This window comes from Tupaia chinensis, unplaced genomic scaffold, assembly GCF_000334495.1.
Source record: "Tupaia chinensis unplaced genomic scaffold, TupChi_1.0 Scaffold138098_1, whole genome shotgun sequence".
NCBI classification, from domain to species: Eukaryota; Metazoa; Chordata; class Mammalia; order Scandentia; family Tupaiidae; genus Tupaia; species Tupaia belangeri.
This window is the reverse complement of record NW_006197997.1, coordinates 443,827-461,703: the sequence shown is the minus strand read 5'-3', so window position 1 is coordinate 461,703 and position 17,877 is coordinate 443,827. Positions and strand designations below refer to the sequence as shown.

The following is a 17,877-nucleotide window of genomic DNA, read 5'->3' as shown; positions in this document are numbered from 1 at the left end:
TGAATTTGATGGTATGTGAATTGTACCCCAATTTAAACTTTTTAAATAAACGTGACTATTTAAATGTGAGTGAATAAAAAAGATGCCTGAACTAAATAAACACTAAGGTATATAAATATGTAATACATAAAATTTGATATATGAACTGGAAAAGGACTCTTACAATCTAGTAAGTTTGGAAAATCCTCAGTTAAACTTTTTTCTAATCAGGGCCTTAGTAACCTTGTTATGAATCTTGACAAAGAGGACAATATATATAGCATTTCTCAGGATAGACCATATTCCTAAATAAATAATAAATACTTACTCAAGGATCATGCTCCAAGGAACAGTTTGGGAAATAATTAAGCTTAGGGTATTATATAAGAATGTGATTCAAATTATACTATATCTGTTAAGGAAGGACCTTTGCTCTTAACCTTCACAAAACTAAGCGATATTATCAGTAATCTCATGATTAAAACCCAGACTTTTCAGATAATGGGGAAGATGAGACTTCACACTAATAAAATTGCCATCATTTGAACATTTAGCAAGGCTAGATATCTACTCTTTTTTTTTTTTTTTTTGGAGAGGTTTTTGCTATAGGGCATGTGCGCTTGCCAGACAGAGACAGAGAGACAGAAAGCGAGAAATCACCCCCTAGGGGGGATGGCCATGCTGCAATCTCTTCTCCTCCAGTCTCCTCTCGGGATCTTGGGCACACACGCACACGCGCCCGCTGTGAGTTTAAACCACCGGGTCCAGGACGCAAACCGCGGTCGACTACATGGGAGTCCAGCGACATAGCCATTGCACTAATTGCTGGTCCCTCTATTTTCTTTTAATAAACCAAATAACTCCTTGAGATACAGAAAGGTTAACTTGCCCAATATCCCCTAGCCAGCAAATATTGGTGCTGAGACCTGCACCGTAAGAATCTTACTCTAGTTTTCACTCTTAACCAGAATGTCACAACTTACATTCTTTTCAAGTTTATGTAATTATTTCTTTCATAAGAGAAAGAGACAGTGATAGAAAGACAGAGACGGACACCCCCAACAGGGTCTTCACACAGTGATCCGCCCCACGCTCAACCAGTCAGGATCACTCAGAGTGTGCAGGGCAGCTCCAGGAAGCAAACCCAAGACCGTCCAGGGAGAGTTCGGCTGCACTGCTCCTGTGCCACCTTCTGACCCCAACCGCAACTCACACCTTCACACCCAAGTGTGACAGCACGTCCTTGGACAGGGCACAGTCTACATTGGATGAATTATCACAGGGTCTTCAACCTAGCATCAATTCCCTGCTTTCCGTGACATTCTACTATTCTGGCTCTCTTATTTCTTTTACCACGCCTTCCCACCAAATGTAGATAATCTCCCTTTGCCGCACGCGGCCTTTCCTCTCAACTTCCTTTTTCAGTTTCAACTATCAGCCAACGAGAATGACTCAAATATCTGAGCTCAAGGTCTAGCTTTCCTGCCAAGATCAAAGCTTACCTGCCCAATGTCTAGCGGATCTCTGTGAGCACCACGGACTTAGGGAGGATGAGATCAGCCTCATCTCCCTCCAGTGGCGAGGGCTTGCTTCCCTGTTTTCCAGTGTCCAAAAATAAGCGTCACCCTTATTTAATTCCAAGGTCCCCAGACCTCCCACTTCCTCACCAAATCTTCCTTTGCATCTCTCTCTTTTTAAGAATTATTTTATTTAACTTTATTTACTTATTTATTTTAATGTAATTAAATAGAGGGTTAGAGGGAGAGGGAGACAGAGAGAGAATGGGAGAAAGCAAGCTGCTAGGTCTGGGACTCAAACCGCAGCTGGCCATGTGGGAGTCCAGCGTCCTTAACCAGCATACCACCTGCTGGTCCCACTTTACAGTATCTCTGTAATCCTTCTTTTAATTTCCATTCCAACAGGCTCTGCCCTCTTCCAAATAGGCTCTTACCAGTTTTAATCTAGAGTACTTCAAGTCTCTTTTTTTTTTTTAAGAGAAATATTTTTTGCTCTATGGCACATGCACTTGCTGGAGAGACAGAGACAAAGAGCAAGAAATCACTCCCCCAGGGGAGGATGACCAAGCAGCAATCCACAATCTGTTCTCTTCCATTTTCCTCTCCAGAAGTCACCTCCCAGGAGGGTAACCCACCCTCTTCATTTTCCTCTCCGGATCTTGGGTACATACGCGCACACACCCAGCGTGAATTTTAAGCCGCTGGGTCCAGGCTTCGATCCACAGTCGACTAATGGAAGTCCAACCATTACACCATCTCAAGTTTAATTCTAACTTCAGTTTCTGCATCCCGACTCTCCTCCCACCCTTGCTATTCTATACTGCGCACTGTTGAATTAACCTACCTGAAACATCAAGGAACAATCAAGGCAAAGCATCTCAAAATAAATTATGACGAGTCATAATATATTTTATGATTCCATTTGCCCAAAACTCATTCTTAAGTTCTGAATATGAATTTCAAACTTAAAGTTTGTCACTGCTTAAATTAAATATACACCAGGGAACAGGTTAAAATAACCTAAGGCAGGGCCAGCAGATGGCATGGTAGTTAAGGTGCTGGACTCTCACATGGTCAACTACGGTTCAAGTCCCAGACCTGGCAGTTTGCTTTCTCTCTCTTGGCTTTCATTCTCTTCTTGTCTCTCTCTGGTGAGCACATGTGTCCTTTGGCAAATCAAGAAAAAATAATAAGAATAAATAAAATAATAATAATAATAATCTATGGCTCTCAATGGCATTCCAAATCAGAGACTAGTCTACAGCCAATCAATCCTGTTATAAGTCTTCTATCCAGTGGATCTGTGAGTAAGGAGGGACCTATCTGATGGAATGCACAGTGCTCACTGTTTTAAAAATAGGCTACACTTTTTCTTCTCTTTTAAAAAGCCTGTATGGATCATTATATGCTTAAAGTTCCTATGTCCTTACTAAATTAGTAAGTGTATTTTTTCAGGATAAAAGTACTTTAAGCATATAATGGTCCAAAGGCTTTTAAAAACAAAATGGCTATCGCTCAACACTGTGTCACAGTAAAAATGGGTAGCCTATTTTTAAATAAAGAGGACAGAAAGTATTTCCAAGAAATATTAAGTCTTCATTATCAATGGAAAAAGGTCTTCTGTTAAATCCCATCAGTTTAGCATTTTCTCTTTTGTTATTCCAGTTCTCATACTTTCAGTATTTCCCTTCCTTTGCCAAGGCATTCCCTCGGCCCTCCCAAACCACGGCAGGCTAGGCCAGACTCTCCCCGACTCTCACACACGCACCCACATTCAGCTCCTCCATGCTGTGTGTACCCAAGCTCCCAGAGACCCTGCCCCAACCGTCAGATCTGCTCAGTTCTCTCTCTCTTAGTTCGTTCTCTCAGTAAATAAGTTTGTCTATTTCATTTTTAAAAAGAAAAAAAAAAAAAATTCCACCTTGGGTTGATTTCACCTTGTCTTCTCTTTTCAGACCAGTTTTTTTTTTTGTTTTTTTCCACACCTCTCCCCTCATGCCTCACTCTCTTCAAATGACTGCAATCTGGCTTCTGCCCAAATCACTTAACTGAAATTGCTCACACAAAGGTCACCAATGACCTCTAACCATTAAACCCAGTAGGATTTTTCTATACTTACTTCACTTTTCCCTTCTGGACCTCTGTCATCATTCCTCCTAGAAATCTTTATCTCTCGGAGTCTGTAATACTAGTGTCCCCGGGTTTTCCTCTTTACTCTCTGACCTCTCTCCTCAGAATCCTTCATGGGTACATTTTTCTCTCCTAACTCCCTAATTTTTTTTTTTTTTTTTTTGATGCTAGAATAAATATGTACTCTGGGGAGGAGGGAGAGAAAGTGAGGCAGGGGGCTGGTGCATTTGCCCACATGTCTAGATTAAAAAAAAAAAAAAAATCAGGGCAGGGACTACCAGATGGCATAATAGATAAGTCGCTGGTCTCCCACATGGCCAACCACGGTTCAAGTTCCAAACCCAGCAGCTTGAAACTCACGCCAGGCATGTGTGCATGTGTGCCCAAAATTCTGAGTAGAATGAGAAGGGACTGCAGTTCGGCCAACCCTCAGGGAGTGATTTCTCTCTTTTTGTCTCTCTCTCTCTGGCAAGCACACATGCCCTATAGCAAAAAATCTCTTTCTCTAAAAAAAAAAAAAAAAAAAATCAGGGCAGAAAATTCCCCACCCAAGGTAATGCAGGTAGATTTCCAGTGAGGGATATCTAGCTGATTAAGCCACATTTGATATATAGCCAACAAGATACATCAGTGGGCCCAGCCAATGATGAACTGATATGACCTTGATTGAAATAATGACAAGCTTCGTAGAATGTACTGCCGCGGTCTCTGAGCCACTGCCTGCTCAGCCCGCTCCTACCTCTCAGGAATGTACGTTCCTTTTCACTTAAACTACCTTCACATTTCACTACCTGCGTGTTCCATCAATTCTTCGTCTGAAACACCAAGATCCTGGGTATCATCACAGAAGCCATCCTGCCACAGACGTATCTCCCCCCGGGCGCGGTCACACAATCGTTTTTCCTCTGTTGTGTCCAGATTTGGGGCGAGCATGCACGTGCCTGGCAGGCTCTTCTTTCTTTCTGTTTGCTATAGGGAACGTGTGCTTGCCAGAGAGACAGAGAGAGAGAGAGAGAGAAAAGGCAAGAAATCACCCCCCAGGGGGGATGGCCACACCACAGTCCCTTCTTCTCCATTCTCCTCTCGGGATTTTGGGCACACACACATGCCCACCATGAGTTTTTAAGTCACCAGGTCTGGGACTCGAACCACTGTTGACTACATGGGAGTCCAGCAACATAACCATTAAGCTATCTGCTAGTCCCCCCACCCCACCCCGAGGTGCTTTTTAAGCCACCAGGCACTGGGATTCAAACCATGGTCAGTTATGGTTTAACACCCTGGAGGTTCTCCTCCTCCCTTCACATTCAGTCACTAAGTCTCAACCACCTATTCTCCCACCTCATCTCTGTACTATTTCTTCTATCCAAACTTTTCCTCCATTCCTGCCGTCACAGCCTTAATCCAGGTTCTCGCCGTTTCTCTCCCAGATGAATAGAGCAGCTTACGAACTTCCTTTCTCCCTTCTACCAGTCACTCTCCACCAGGTGTCTAGAGCAATCACGCTGTAATTCAAATATGAAAAAGGATGTGCTTTTCAATGGCTTCCCACAGCTTTCAAATCAAATTGGAACTCAGTACACAAATCCTTCACACCACCTCCTTCCATTTCCCCAATCCCTCTCCACTCACACACTGAGCTACCTTTCTGACAGTTCCCCACATAGTTCTATCTCACAACTCTGCACCTACAGAGCACTTAAGGGACCAGCAGTTGGCGTAATAGCTATGTTGCAGGACTCCCATGTAGTTGACTGTGGTTTGAGTCCTGGACTGGGTGGCTTAAACTCATGCCGGGCACGTGTGCATGCGTGCCCAAGATTCCAAGAGGAGAACAGAAGAGAAGGGATTGTGGTGTGGCCATCCCCCTGGGGGTGATTTCTTGGTTCCTGTCTCTCTGTCTGTCTCTTATCTTTCTGGTGAATGAATGCGCCCTATAGCAAAAATCTACACACCTACACACACACACACACACACACACACACACACACTAATATATAGGGGCGAGCACACTGCATGGTGGTTAAGGTGCTAGACTCCCACACAGCCTATGGCAAAAACCTAATAAACAAGTAAATAAAATACAAAAACACACACACACTGTCTATGGAGATATGTTTTAGAACTTGGCAGGAAGGACATTTTCTGAATTGATTACAGCTGTTCCCCATGAGAAGAAGAAAAAAGACGAGGCCTGGGGAGTGCAGTAAAAGGGCCTTAAACTTGGTCCATAATGTTTGCTTTCTCCCTCCTTCCTTTTTTTTTTTTTTAAAGAGAGGTTTTTACTATAGAGCACGTGTGCTCACCAGATAGACAGAGAGACAGAGACAGAAAGCGAGAACTCACCCTCCAAGGGAGATGGCCATGCCACAATCCCTTCTTTTCCACTCTGCTCTCAGGATCTTGGGCACGCTCACACACACACCCAGCGTGACTTTACACCCAGTGTGAGTTTAAGTCACTGGTTCAGGGACTCGAACCGCAGTCGGCTACATGGGAGTCCAGCAATGTAACCATTATGCCATGTGCTGGTCCCCCTTCCTATCTTTTTTAACAAAGATCTGAAACAACTGTAAAAACACATCAACAGTTATTAATGTCAAGTGCTGGACTCAGAGGTACTTATATTATTACCAAAACCTTTCTGCCTTAATATTCTCCAAAGAGGGGCCGGCAGGTGGCATGATGGTTAAGGATGCTGGACTCCCACATGGCCGACCACGGCTTGAGTCCCAGATCTGGCAGCTTGCTTTCTCACCCTACAACCCTCCCCCAACTCTGTCCCTCTCTGGTCAAAATTTAAATAAATAAAGTTAAATAAAATATTTAAATATATATGTATACATATGTACATATATATATATATACACACACATATATATATATTCTTCAAAGAGTAGTACATTAAAATACACACTCAAATGCATTAAAAGAGAATCCTCTAGGTTTAAAACCTTTGTCCTACTGTGATCATGAAAGAGTTTTAGTTTTAGTTTTAAAAGAGGCAAACTTAAAATTCATAAACTGACCAAAATGTACTGACCTGAGCCAACAAACTCTGGAATTGCCAACCTGGCTGAGTATCCGTAAGATAAAACCTAACCAACTGGCATGGGTACAGGAGGTAAGATACAATCTGGAGGACCAGCAATTAGCGTAATGGCTATGTCGCTGGAATCCCATGTAGTCGACCACGGCTCGTGTCCCGGACCCGGTGGCTTAAAACTCACGCCGGGCGCGTGTGCATGTGTGCCCAAGATCCCGAGAGGAGAATGGAGGAGAAGGGACTGCGGTGTGACCATCCCCCCTGGGGGCTGTGATTTCTTGTTTTCTGTCTCTCTGTCTCTCTCTGGCGAGCACACGCACCCTAGAGTGAAAACCTCAAAAAAAAAAAAAAAAGATACAATCTGGACCTTTACAGACTAGGCTTCAATTTCAAGAAAGCTAAAATTTAAAATTCTACAAAATGAGGGGCCTTCAGGTGGCATGGTGGTTAAGGGTGCTGACTTCCCACATAGCCAACTGTGGCTTGAGTCCCAGACCTGGAGATTTGCTTTCTCACTTTTTCTCTCTCTCTCTCTCATTCTGTCCCTCTCTGGTCAAATTAAAATAAATTTAAATAAATAAAGTTAAAAAACAAAGAAGAAACTTCATTTTTAAAAAATTCTAGAAAATGAAACAAAGACAATGACTAACTCAGGTAGCTAAGATCCAAAGTCTACTGTGTTTAATGTTTATTCTTCCTTGACGCTGATGCTCAAAGAACACTAAAAGACAAATTATGAGACATAATGTTTATTGTGTTGCCATAGTTTCCAAATTAACAAATAAAAAGTGTTATTCCATTTCCTAGCAACTTCCTTCTAGTACAGAGTCTTAGTTACCACATTTCTTAATTAGATTTAGAATGTAATTATGTTTAACCCTTTTTCAAGCTTTTGGTATGAAGGATAAATATTTAAATTTTTTGGAGCATAAACACCAACATGTATTAGATAAAACGTAGGGCATTCTAACTCCTCTTTTTCTGATGTCAAACAACCAAATCTTCCTTTTGTTCCTTTGTCCCTCTCTCCAGCAAGCACGTGCACTTATAAAATCTTCATAAATAAATTTCTTATATTTTAGGTTGTGTTTTTAGTTTTTGCTATAAGCCATGTGCACTCACCAGGGAGGCAGAGAAAGAGAGAAATGGCCTCCAGGATAGGGGTGGGGAAGCAGGGCCACGCTGTAACCCCTTCTCTTCTGCTCTCCTCAGGATCTGGGGTGCATGGGCATGCACATGGCATATGTGCCTGGTGTTTTGGCTTGTTTTGTTTTGTTTTAGAGAGATTTCTGCTGTAGGGTGCATGCACTTGCCAGAGAGACAGAGAGATGCAAAGAGAGAGAAAACAAGAAATCATCCCCCAGCAGAGATGGCCACGCCACAATCCTTTCTCCTCTATTCTCCTTCTGGGATTTTAAGCCTCCAGATCCAGGACTCAAACTGCAGTTGGCCATGTGGGAGTCTAGCGCCTTAACCACTAAACTATCCACTGGACCCACCTGGTGTTTTTCTTAAACTGCCTGGTCCAGGACTCAAACTGTGCAGTCATTCACGTGACATCTAGCCACCTTAACCTCTGTGCCACCTGCTGGCCCAATAGAAAACATTCTTATGGGTCAGGACCAGCAGGTGGCATGGTGGTTAAGGCGCTGGACACTCCCACATGGCCGACCATGGTTCAAGTCTCAGACCTGGTGGCTTTCTTTCTCACTTTCCCTCTCTCTCTCTCTATGTGCATCTCTCTCTGGTCAAAATTAAAAATAAATGAATAAATAAATAAATACATAATTTTTAAAAATATATTCTTATGGGTAAAAATGTGTGGCCACGGATGTCTTCTCGTTTAGGTTAATGATACTACCCTAATGTGATTTTTTTTGTCTAAATCTCTGTAAGTAACGAGAGGAAAACAATGAAAGTAACACCAAATATTTTCAGCCACACAAACCTAAGTTTTAGGGCTCAATAATCCTTCCTTAATTCTGGTTAAAGAAACAAATCAAGAGACAGTGAGACACTGAATGTAATGTGAGCCATCGGAGAAACAGTGACCAGAGCCAGGGTGTGCAAGGTAGGAGGGAAGGCTGCCCCAATACATCTCTCCCTCCCTCCCCGCCCCTCTCTCCCTGTCTCTCGCCTTAGTTCCTGTGCGTGAGTGGGGAAAACGTGGAGAAAGGTGTTCACTCAGTGGAACTGGCTGGATTCCTATACTAATGCCACTGGAAAGAATCCTAGTAACTCAAGCCACAACTCTGATTTGCACTGTCAAAGGATGTGTCTAATACAAACAATAAATCCCAAAGGGGTGATTTTTGTTTTGTTTTTGTTTTTGTTTTTCAGAGAAATTTTTGCTATAAGGCACGTGTGCTCACCAGAGAGACAGAAAGTGAGAAATCACCCCCCAGGGGGACGGTCACATCACAAGGGAGTACGGGACATAAACACACATGCCTGGCATGAGTTTTAAGCTGCTGGGTCCAGGACTTGAAACACGGTCAACTACGTGGGAGTCCAGCAACGTAACCATTATACCATCTGCCAGTCCCAGAATTTTAATTTTTTTTTAAAACTGGGTAGAAATGGAAAGAAAAACACTCACTTTCCATAATTGAAAAAAAACAATTCATGTTTCATAATCTTAGGAATTTTGTGTATAACCACTGACAAAACTTAAAACTATTTTAAATAAGAGTAATTCCTCCTCCTATGGAGTTATCTTTTTTTTATTTATTTATTTATTTTTTTTTATTTTCACTGTAGGGCGCGTGCGCTCACCAGACAGACAGAGAAAGACAGAGAGACAGAAAACGAGAAATCACCCCCCAGGGGGGATGGTCACACCGCAATCCCTTCTCCTCCATTCTCCTCTCGGGATCTTGGGTACGCACGCACACACGCCCGGTGTGAGTTTTAAGCCACCGGGTCCGGGACATGAACCGCGGTTGACTACGTGGGAGTCCAGCGACATAGCCATTACGCTAACTGCTGCTTCCCCTATGGAGTTATCTTTTAAAACAAATTTGTTTTACACAGAACAATCTGAACCAAACAAATAAGCTAATCAAAAAGTGTGTGGAGTTAAGACTCCTCTAGACTTGACCGTGAAATTCTGGAGGTCTTTAGGCTGGGTGGACTCACCCAGGAGTGTCATCTTCTAGTCCACACTTCTCCCTAGATGATCTCATCCCACTCATTTCAATTACCGTCTACACGCTCAGCGTCTCAAATTTCATCTACAGTCCAGACCTCTCCTTAGGATTCTTTTTTTTTTTTTTTTAAGTTTTTATTCATTTATTTCTTCAGAGAGAGAGAGAGAGAGAGAGAGAAGCATTTCCAACAGTCTTCACACCACAATACACCTGCTGTCTTAGCCAGCCCCGATCACGGGCATGGACTTGTGACCAGTGTGTTCAGGAGGTCCTGGGACGTGAACTCAGGACCTTTCTTTTGTGGGTCGAGTGATGCTATCACTGCACCACGGTCTGGCTCTCTCTCCTTTGTATTCTTGATCTATATCCCCAACTGTCTCCACAAAATCTCCACTTACATGTCTCACAGGCACCTTAAATATAAAACACGCCAACATAAAGGCATGGACTTCCCTCCCCGCTGGAATGTTCCTTGTGATCCAACCAGATACGTGACTTAAAGCTCTCCCTCCTCACCACACAAGCACCGTCATTCACTGGGCACATCCTACTCACCTCTCCATTCCAACCATTTTCATCATTTCTACTGTCATCACTTTAAGCTAGACTACCATCATTCTGCAAGTCTCATGCCTCACCTCTATGCATCCGCTCATGTCTCTCTCTGATATACCTCCAACCTGCAGTAAAGTCAGCCTTTTAAAACACGAATCTGATATGTCATACCTTTACAGAAAACCCCTGAATGCTTCTCACTGCTTCTAGGACACAGACCTGAATCCTAAGCATAGTCTCAAAGATGCTGTGCGGGTGCTGACATTTGAGCCACACAACTCTCTGCTGTTGGGGAATACCCTGTATGCTCCCTGAGACGTTTGGTAGCATCCCTGGCCTCTACCAACCGCCTTATCACACCCGCAATGCCACCACCCCTGCACTGCACACACAAAAATGTCTGCACACTCTGTCTCAGGCGGGGGGCAAAATGACCAGCTGGCTGAGTACTACCGGCTGATACACCATGGCTTCTGCATAACTCTCTGGCTCTCTCCTCCTTGCTGCCCAGCCTAAGCACAGATTTCAGCCCTGCCTTTTCCTATGGGACCCTGGTAAGTTACTGCCATGTGCATGCCTGGGGCTCATCAATAAAACGAGAATAATAATAACTACCTTACAGTTGTTGTGAAGATTAAGTGCATTAACATACTTAGAGCAATGCCCAGTGCACAGTAAGAACTGAATACATGTTGACTGTTACAGTTGTAGTAGGTGTTGTTACTCCTTGAATTCTCCATACTCCTTCAGTCACAAACACTTACTCACATCTGAGAATTCCCTTTCCTGTCAGTAATTCCACTTACCCTCCAAAACTCAGTTGAAAGAGCACTTCCTTAAGGAAGCCTTCCCAAAGTCCCTAAACACGACAAATCCTCCTGTCACACACTCTTCAATAAAACCACTCACTGTTCTCTCAATGAGCTTATTAACACATAAAAAAACCCACTATACATCCTTAAGTCTAAGAATGCCCATGACTGTGGTACACACAATCACAGTTTTCAAAACAAAAAGAAATCACCATGTTAAATGTATTTGAAAATTGAGAGACTATTCTATTGTGTAATTACCAATATTTGTTTAATGCCGATTTTCCTCTCAAGAATCTAAGCTCCATAAAGGCAGTGACCATGTTGGTCTTGTACAATTCACATCCTCCACATGCACCCAACAAAGCACCCGTACAGGACAGGTGCTCAATAAATATCTACTGAAGGAATGACATTAGAAATGTATATATCGAGATGGATAGATAGATATTTTGCTTTGCTAGAAGGATTGTACGCTCATCAAAGACAGACGGAGGGACCCTGAGAAAGCACTCCCATGGGAAATGGTTATACCACAGTCTCTTCTTCTCCATCTCACCTCCTTTTGGGAGTCTGGGCATGCACACACACCCCTATGTGTTTTTCAAGACACTAGGTCCAGGACTTGAACCTCCCAGTTGGTCATGTAGGATCCAGCCACCTTAACCACCATGTCATCAGCTGGCCCAAGAACTATATTATGAAATGGTATTAACACCTATAATTAGTGTTAATTATGGTAATTCTTCACATTTTTTAAAGCTGCTGAAAGTTTCTTATTCCTAATTTACCATGCTCTAAAAATAAATGAGCTACTCAAAGAAGTGAAATTCCTATGACAAGATCAATCGCTCTGTCAAGCTACTATATTTATCGCTCCATAAAATAGTAACACTAGAAAGTATCTTTTAAACCAAGCACAATTCTTTCTATTATATCCTTCTTCTCAAATTGTCAATACAGAACCAAAACGCACAAACTTACTCCAAGATGCCTGGAATGGCTATTAACTCATTAGGAAACAAAATGAAATCCAACCAAGTGTATATTAACAGAGGAAGCATAAACAACATGTATATACAGACAACAGAATATTAGTCAGCCATAAAAAGGGAATGGAATAATTTGCTTAAAAATGAAAGACAAGGGGGACCAGCAGTTAGCGTAATGGCTATGTCGCTGGACTCCCATGTAGTTGACCGTGGTTCGAGTCCCAGACCCAGTAGCTTAAATTCACGCCAGGTGCGTGTGCGTGCATGCCCAAGATCCTGAGAGGAGAATGGAGAAGGGACGGCAGCATGGCCATCCCCTCTGGGAGGTGATTTCTCGCTTTCTGTCTCTCTATCTCTCTCTGTGTTTCTGGTGAGCGCATGCGCCCTATAGCAAAAACCTCTCCAAAAAAGGAAAGACAAGGAATGAAGATCCGATTCATACTACGATACGAATGAATCTTGAAGACATTACACTAAGTGAAATAAGCCACACACAGAAGAACAGATACTGCATGATTCTACTTAATGTAAAATATCTAGACCAGGCAAATTCATAGAGACACACAGTGAATTAGAGGTTACCAGGGGCTGAGAGGGGATAGTGGGGAGTTATTGTTTAATGGTTACAGAGTTTCTACCGGGGGTGATGACAAGGTTTTAGAAGTCAACAGTGGTGTCAGTCTCACGACCTTATGAGTGTAATTAATGCCACTGAATTGTACACTTAAAGAAATCAGAACATTGCAATAACTACAAATGTTTAACAGCCATATACCTTCCTTTCTTATTATTACAGGTAGGTTTTCTTTATATATATATGTGTGTGTGTGTGTGTGTGTGTGTGTGTGTGTGTATTTAATATATATATAATACATACACACATATATACACATTATATATATAAAATATATGTAAAAATATGTACATAATATACTTTTTTAAAGAATTATTTTAACTTTATTTAGCCATTTATTTATTTATTTTATTTGACCAGAAAAGGACAGAGAAAGAGAAAAGTGAGAAAGCAAGCCGCCAGGTCTAGGACTCAAACAGGAGTTAGCCACGTGGGAGTCCAGCACCCCTAACCATCGTGTCACTTGGCAGCCCCACATAATATACTTTTAATATATATATTACACATACATAACACATATAATTTGCTCCCACAGGGTGTGTGTGTGTACTCACCAAAGAGAGACAGAAAGGGGGAAGATAGCCCCAGTGGGGGCATGGTCAAGGTGCACTCCCTTCTCCTTCACTCCTCCAGCCTATAGGGATCTGGACACACACCCATGCAGGAGTGGGCACGTACCCACGCAGCCTTGGGCACACAGCCAAGCAGGTGAAGCGCCCTGTCTGTTTCTCAGGCTGCCAGAGTTAGGATTCAAATTATGGTCTGCCGTGTGGGATCTACTCTCCTTAAGAACTAGGCCATAGGGCCATCCCACAAGTAGATTTTCACACCAAATACATTCACACATAAACTCTGCCTGACATAAAAATCTCCAGCCTCATTTTTGCTAGACTCCAATTCCTATAAAAGACAATCATTCTTTAGATTTAAGAAAACTACACACATAAATATCAATGTCTTGGGGGGGGGGACCCTAGGCCTTGAAAGCAATCAGAATTTTAAAGCTGGAGGGAATCACAGATCATCAGGTCTAAAAAATAAGCAACATTTGAAGACTTCCATTTGAAGAAAAGTACGAAAAACATGTTCTTCACAATTGCTGCTCTAAAACAAGGACAACAGTGACATAACAGGCTTACGTGATGCCTTACAAAGACTATTTGTGGGACCAGCAGTTAGCGTAATGGCTATGTCGCTGGACTCCCAAGTAGTCGACCACGGTTCGCGTCCCGGACCCAGCGGCTTAAACTCACGCCGGGCGCGTGTGCGTGCGTGCCCAAGATCCCGAGAGGAGAATGGAGGAGAAGGGATTGCGGCGTGACCATCCCCCCTGGGAGGTGATTTCTCACTTTCTGTCTCTCTGTCTCTCTCTGTCTGTCTGGTGAGCACACACGCCCTATAGCAACAACCTCTCAAAAAAAAAAAAAAGAAAAAGACTATTTGTAAACCCTTCAAGAGACCTCACTCTCGTCTCATAGGACACTAACCATATAACACTCATTAAACTGAACGTGGCTAAGCAGCTTCCCTGGCTTTCATTCTATCCTTTTTTTCTGCTTTTGAAAGGTTAGCTACTTTAGGGTCCCCAATTTCACATAACTCCCCCCCATCGGTCTATGCTTTAAGATAATTTTCACTTGAGGCCAAGCAGGTGGGTGGTGGTTAGGGTGCTGGACTCTCACGTGGCCAACCAAGATTAAAGTTCCAGACCTGGTGGCTTGAAAATCACGCAGGGTGTATGTGCGTGCATACCCAAAATCCTAAGAGAAGTATGGAGGAGAAGGGACTACAGTGTGGCCATTTGCCCTAGAGGCTGATTTCTCGCTTTCCCTCTCTTTGTCTCTGACTTTCTCCAGCAAGCGTATGTACCTTATGGCAAAACCCTTCTAATATAAAACTGGGTTAAAGCTGTTTCACATCAAAATAACGTACAGGAACAAAAACAACCTGTAAGTATTCAAAAGCTGACCATCCAGAATTAAATCGTCTGTGTATTTTGTTTTATTTTTAGGTTAGCTATAGGGTGCATGTACTCAACAGTGAGAGAGAGAGAGAGAGAAAGTGAGAAAGCCAGAAAGCCACCCTCAACGGGGAATGGACGTGCTACATACCATCCCTTTTCGTCCATTCTCTAAAGCCCACCTGTCTTGGAAGCAGCGTGGGAGGTAAAATGGCTGTAAGTGGCTAACTTGAGCCTGGGTCCTAAGACTTTCAACAGTTATCTCTTAGCTTTATCTGCTTCCTTGATTGTAAGTAAAACTAATAATAATACCTCTCCTACCTAGCTCAAGATTTTTATAAGAATCAAGACATGAAATTGCTTTCAAAATCCTAAAAAGTTACCAAAACAAACAAACAAACAAATTAATAAAAGAATGAGAGGAGACTGACTGATAAACATGAGTAAGTGTCAATGCAGACTATGGAGCCAGACTTGATTGAATCTAAGCCCTGCTACTCCCTAGGTTTGTAATCTTAGGGAAGTGACAAAACTCTTTCACGCAATGCTTTCCCCATCTGTAAAATACAGATGACAATTAAAGCCTATCTCAGAATTTTACAAGGATTAAATAAATTAATGTGCTGCAAACACTTTTTTTTTTTTTTTTGGAGAGGTTTTTGCTATAGGGCGCATGTGCTTGCCAGAAAGACAGAGACAGAGAGACAGAGAGACAGAAAGCGAGAAATCACCCCCCAGTGGGAATGGCCACGCCACAATCCCTTGTCCTCCATTCTCCTCTTGGGATCTCGGGCACGCACGTAGACGCGCCCGGTGTGAGGTTAAGCCATGGGGTCCAGGACTCAAATTGCAGTCGACTACATGGGAGTCCAGTAACATAGCCATTACGCCAACTGCTGGTCCCCCAAACACTTTAAAATAGTGTTTGTGACCAGTATGACCTCAACACATGTTGGGAATTATACTCCTACTCAATTTTGAAGGAGGTGTAGTATCATAATATTGTTTTCACTTTTTAGAAAACTTTTCTTTGCTTCAAATACCTTCCCTACTAATTTGACTTCTAATTCACAATCTAATGACTGAGTGACAAGGAGCTAGGTCAAATGAAGACTGAGCAACATGTCAACAGGAAGCAGCACTAGTCCTAAATAAGTTATTCACTAAGAATAACAAAGGGGAAATGATGTAGGAATAATTCTCACCAAGAGAATAAAATTTATGATGCTCTAAGCAGTTCTTGTACCAGATCAGTTTACGGTCAGCTACAGCTACAAATAGAATCAAGAGTCTGAAAAAAATTGGTACTTCACTAAGAAATCACAGCTGGGAGTTATCTTAAATTTCCAATATACAACAGGAAATGGGGCCAGTGGTTCAAAAGGTGACACCTCTTCCCTTTTTTTTTTTCTTTTGTTAAGTCAACAAACTGAAACAAAAATGCCCACATGCTGTTACTATTTCGAAGAATTAAACATAAAAATTCCATCGCGATGTTTCAAAAAAACAACTAAAATACTGTTTCAGAATAGGCACCAGAGACTGTTTCTGTCAATATTTCTATAACAACTACAAAAATGTATTAACTACACAGCCCAGTGAACATCTCTATAATATGGTTATGAAATTTTCAGCATTCTAATTACCCTAAGTTTAAATTCTGAAGATTGATTAAACAATTCGATACATAAAAATAAGTACATTGTAACTCAAGTGACCCACAAAAATATTTTAAATGAGCTGGCAAGCTGTCCAAGTATATTTCATCCTAATACGGTCTTGTAGAGGCCCGCCATGGCATCTTGTTCATCGCAAACACGCTGAACCAGCTTCATAAATGAAGGGCTGCCTCGCTCTCTCATCACAGCGTTTTTATAATACTCTCATCTGTGCAACTCAGGGCTGAGAGGGGGTTTACCGAACATACCTCTCTGGCAATGTTACTCAAAGCTTCATCTTCCGCAGAAAATCGGTCTTTCACAGGTGTTCGCTTCCTTCCAGGAGTCGCCATTTTGTGTTCTTAACAGCTATTTAATTAGGAAAGTGATTTCGCTCTGTTTTCAGCCCTGAAATAAACAGAAACAGTAACCTAGAATGTTTCTCTTTGTAGTTTTAATGCTCATTTACACAGTTAATTAATTTTTTGAGAAGTTTTTGGTATAGGGCACATGCGCTTGTACCAGAAAGACCAAGACAGACAGAAAGTGAGAAATCACCCCCCAGGAGGGGATGGCCACGTGGCAATCCATTCTCCTCTCGGGATCTTGGGCACGCACGCACATGTGCCCAGCGTGAGTTTAAGCCACCAGGTTTGGTACTTGAACCACACTCGACTACATGGGAGTCCAACAACATAACCATTACACCAACTGCTGGTCCCAAATCAGGATCATTCTTGAGAAGCACAGAGTAGTTTACTCAGAAGTCTTCAGTCATCTTCTCCTTTAACATCATTCTAAAGATTTTTTCACTTACTACACAGTAATGGTATATACAAATATTAGCCACCTACTGAAAAAAAATCAACATGCAACACAAAGTTCCTTTTCAGACAGGAGTGACAATTTAGCTAATGTACTGTGGCATCATCTACCATTTGTCCTTCAGCCGGCCTTCCAAGGGCATGGAGAAAGACATTTCAGAGATGGAGCAGACAAAAATTCCAGATGCATAGAAATAATTCGAGGAAGGGGCAAGTGGGAGGCATAATGGTTAAAGGTTAGACTACCACATGACCAACCGCAGTTTGAATCTCGAACCCAGTGGCCTGAAACTCATGCCAGGCGCATATGCACGTGTGCCCAAAATCCCAAGGGGAAAATGGAAGAGAAAAGAATGCTGCATGACCATCCTTCCTGAGGGATGATTTCTCACTGCCTCTCTGTCTCTGTCTCTCTCTCTAGTGAGCACATGTACCCTACAGCAAAAATTTCTCTCAAAAAAAACAATGGAAGAGAAAAAACAAATTTGGCTAAAATTTGGCTAAACAATAGTTTAAAAGTGGTTTAGTGGGCCGGCAGTTGGTGTGGTGGTTAAGGGCACTGGGCTCCCATATGGCCAACTGTAGTTCAAGTCCCAGGCCTGGCGGCTTGCTTCTCTCTCT

General features: G+C 42.4%; 1 protein-coding gene across 12 annotated transcripts in view; it reads right to left on the bottom strand.

Annotated features, from left to right (window-relative positions):
- The window catches only part of LRRFIP2 (LRR binding FLII interacting protein 2), a 117,373-nt gene that overhangs the window by 76,625 nt on the left and 22,871 nt on the right, over positions 1-17,877 (bottom strand). For all 12 annotated transcript variants that reach the window (XM_006161073.3, XM_014592661.2, XM_014592660.2 and 9 more), the window contains one exon: positions 16,702-16,840. In XM_006161073.3, the coding sequence (XP_006161135.1) occupies positions 16,702-16,785 (84 nt within the window). In that variant the 5' untranslated portion in view covers positions 16,786-16,840. The remainder of the gene's footprint in view (positions 1-16,701; positions 16,841-17,877) is intronic.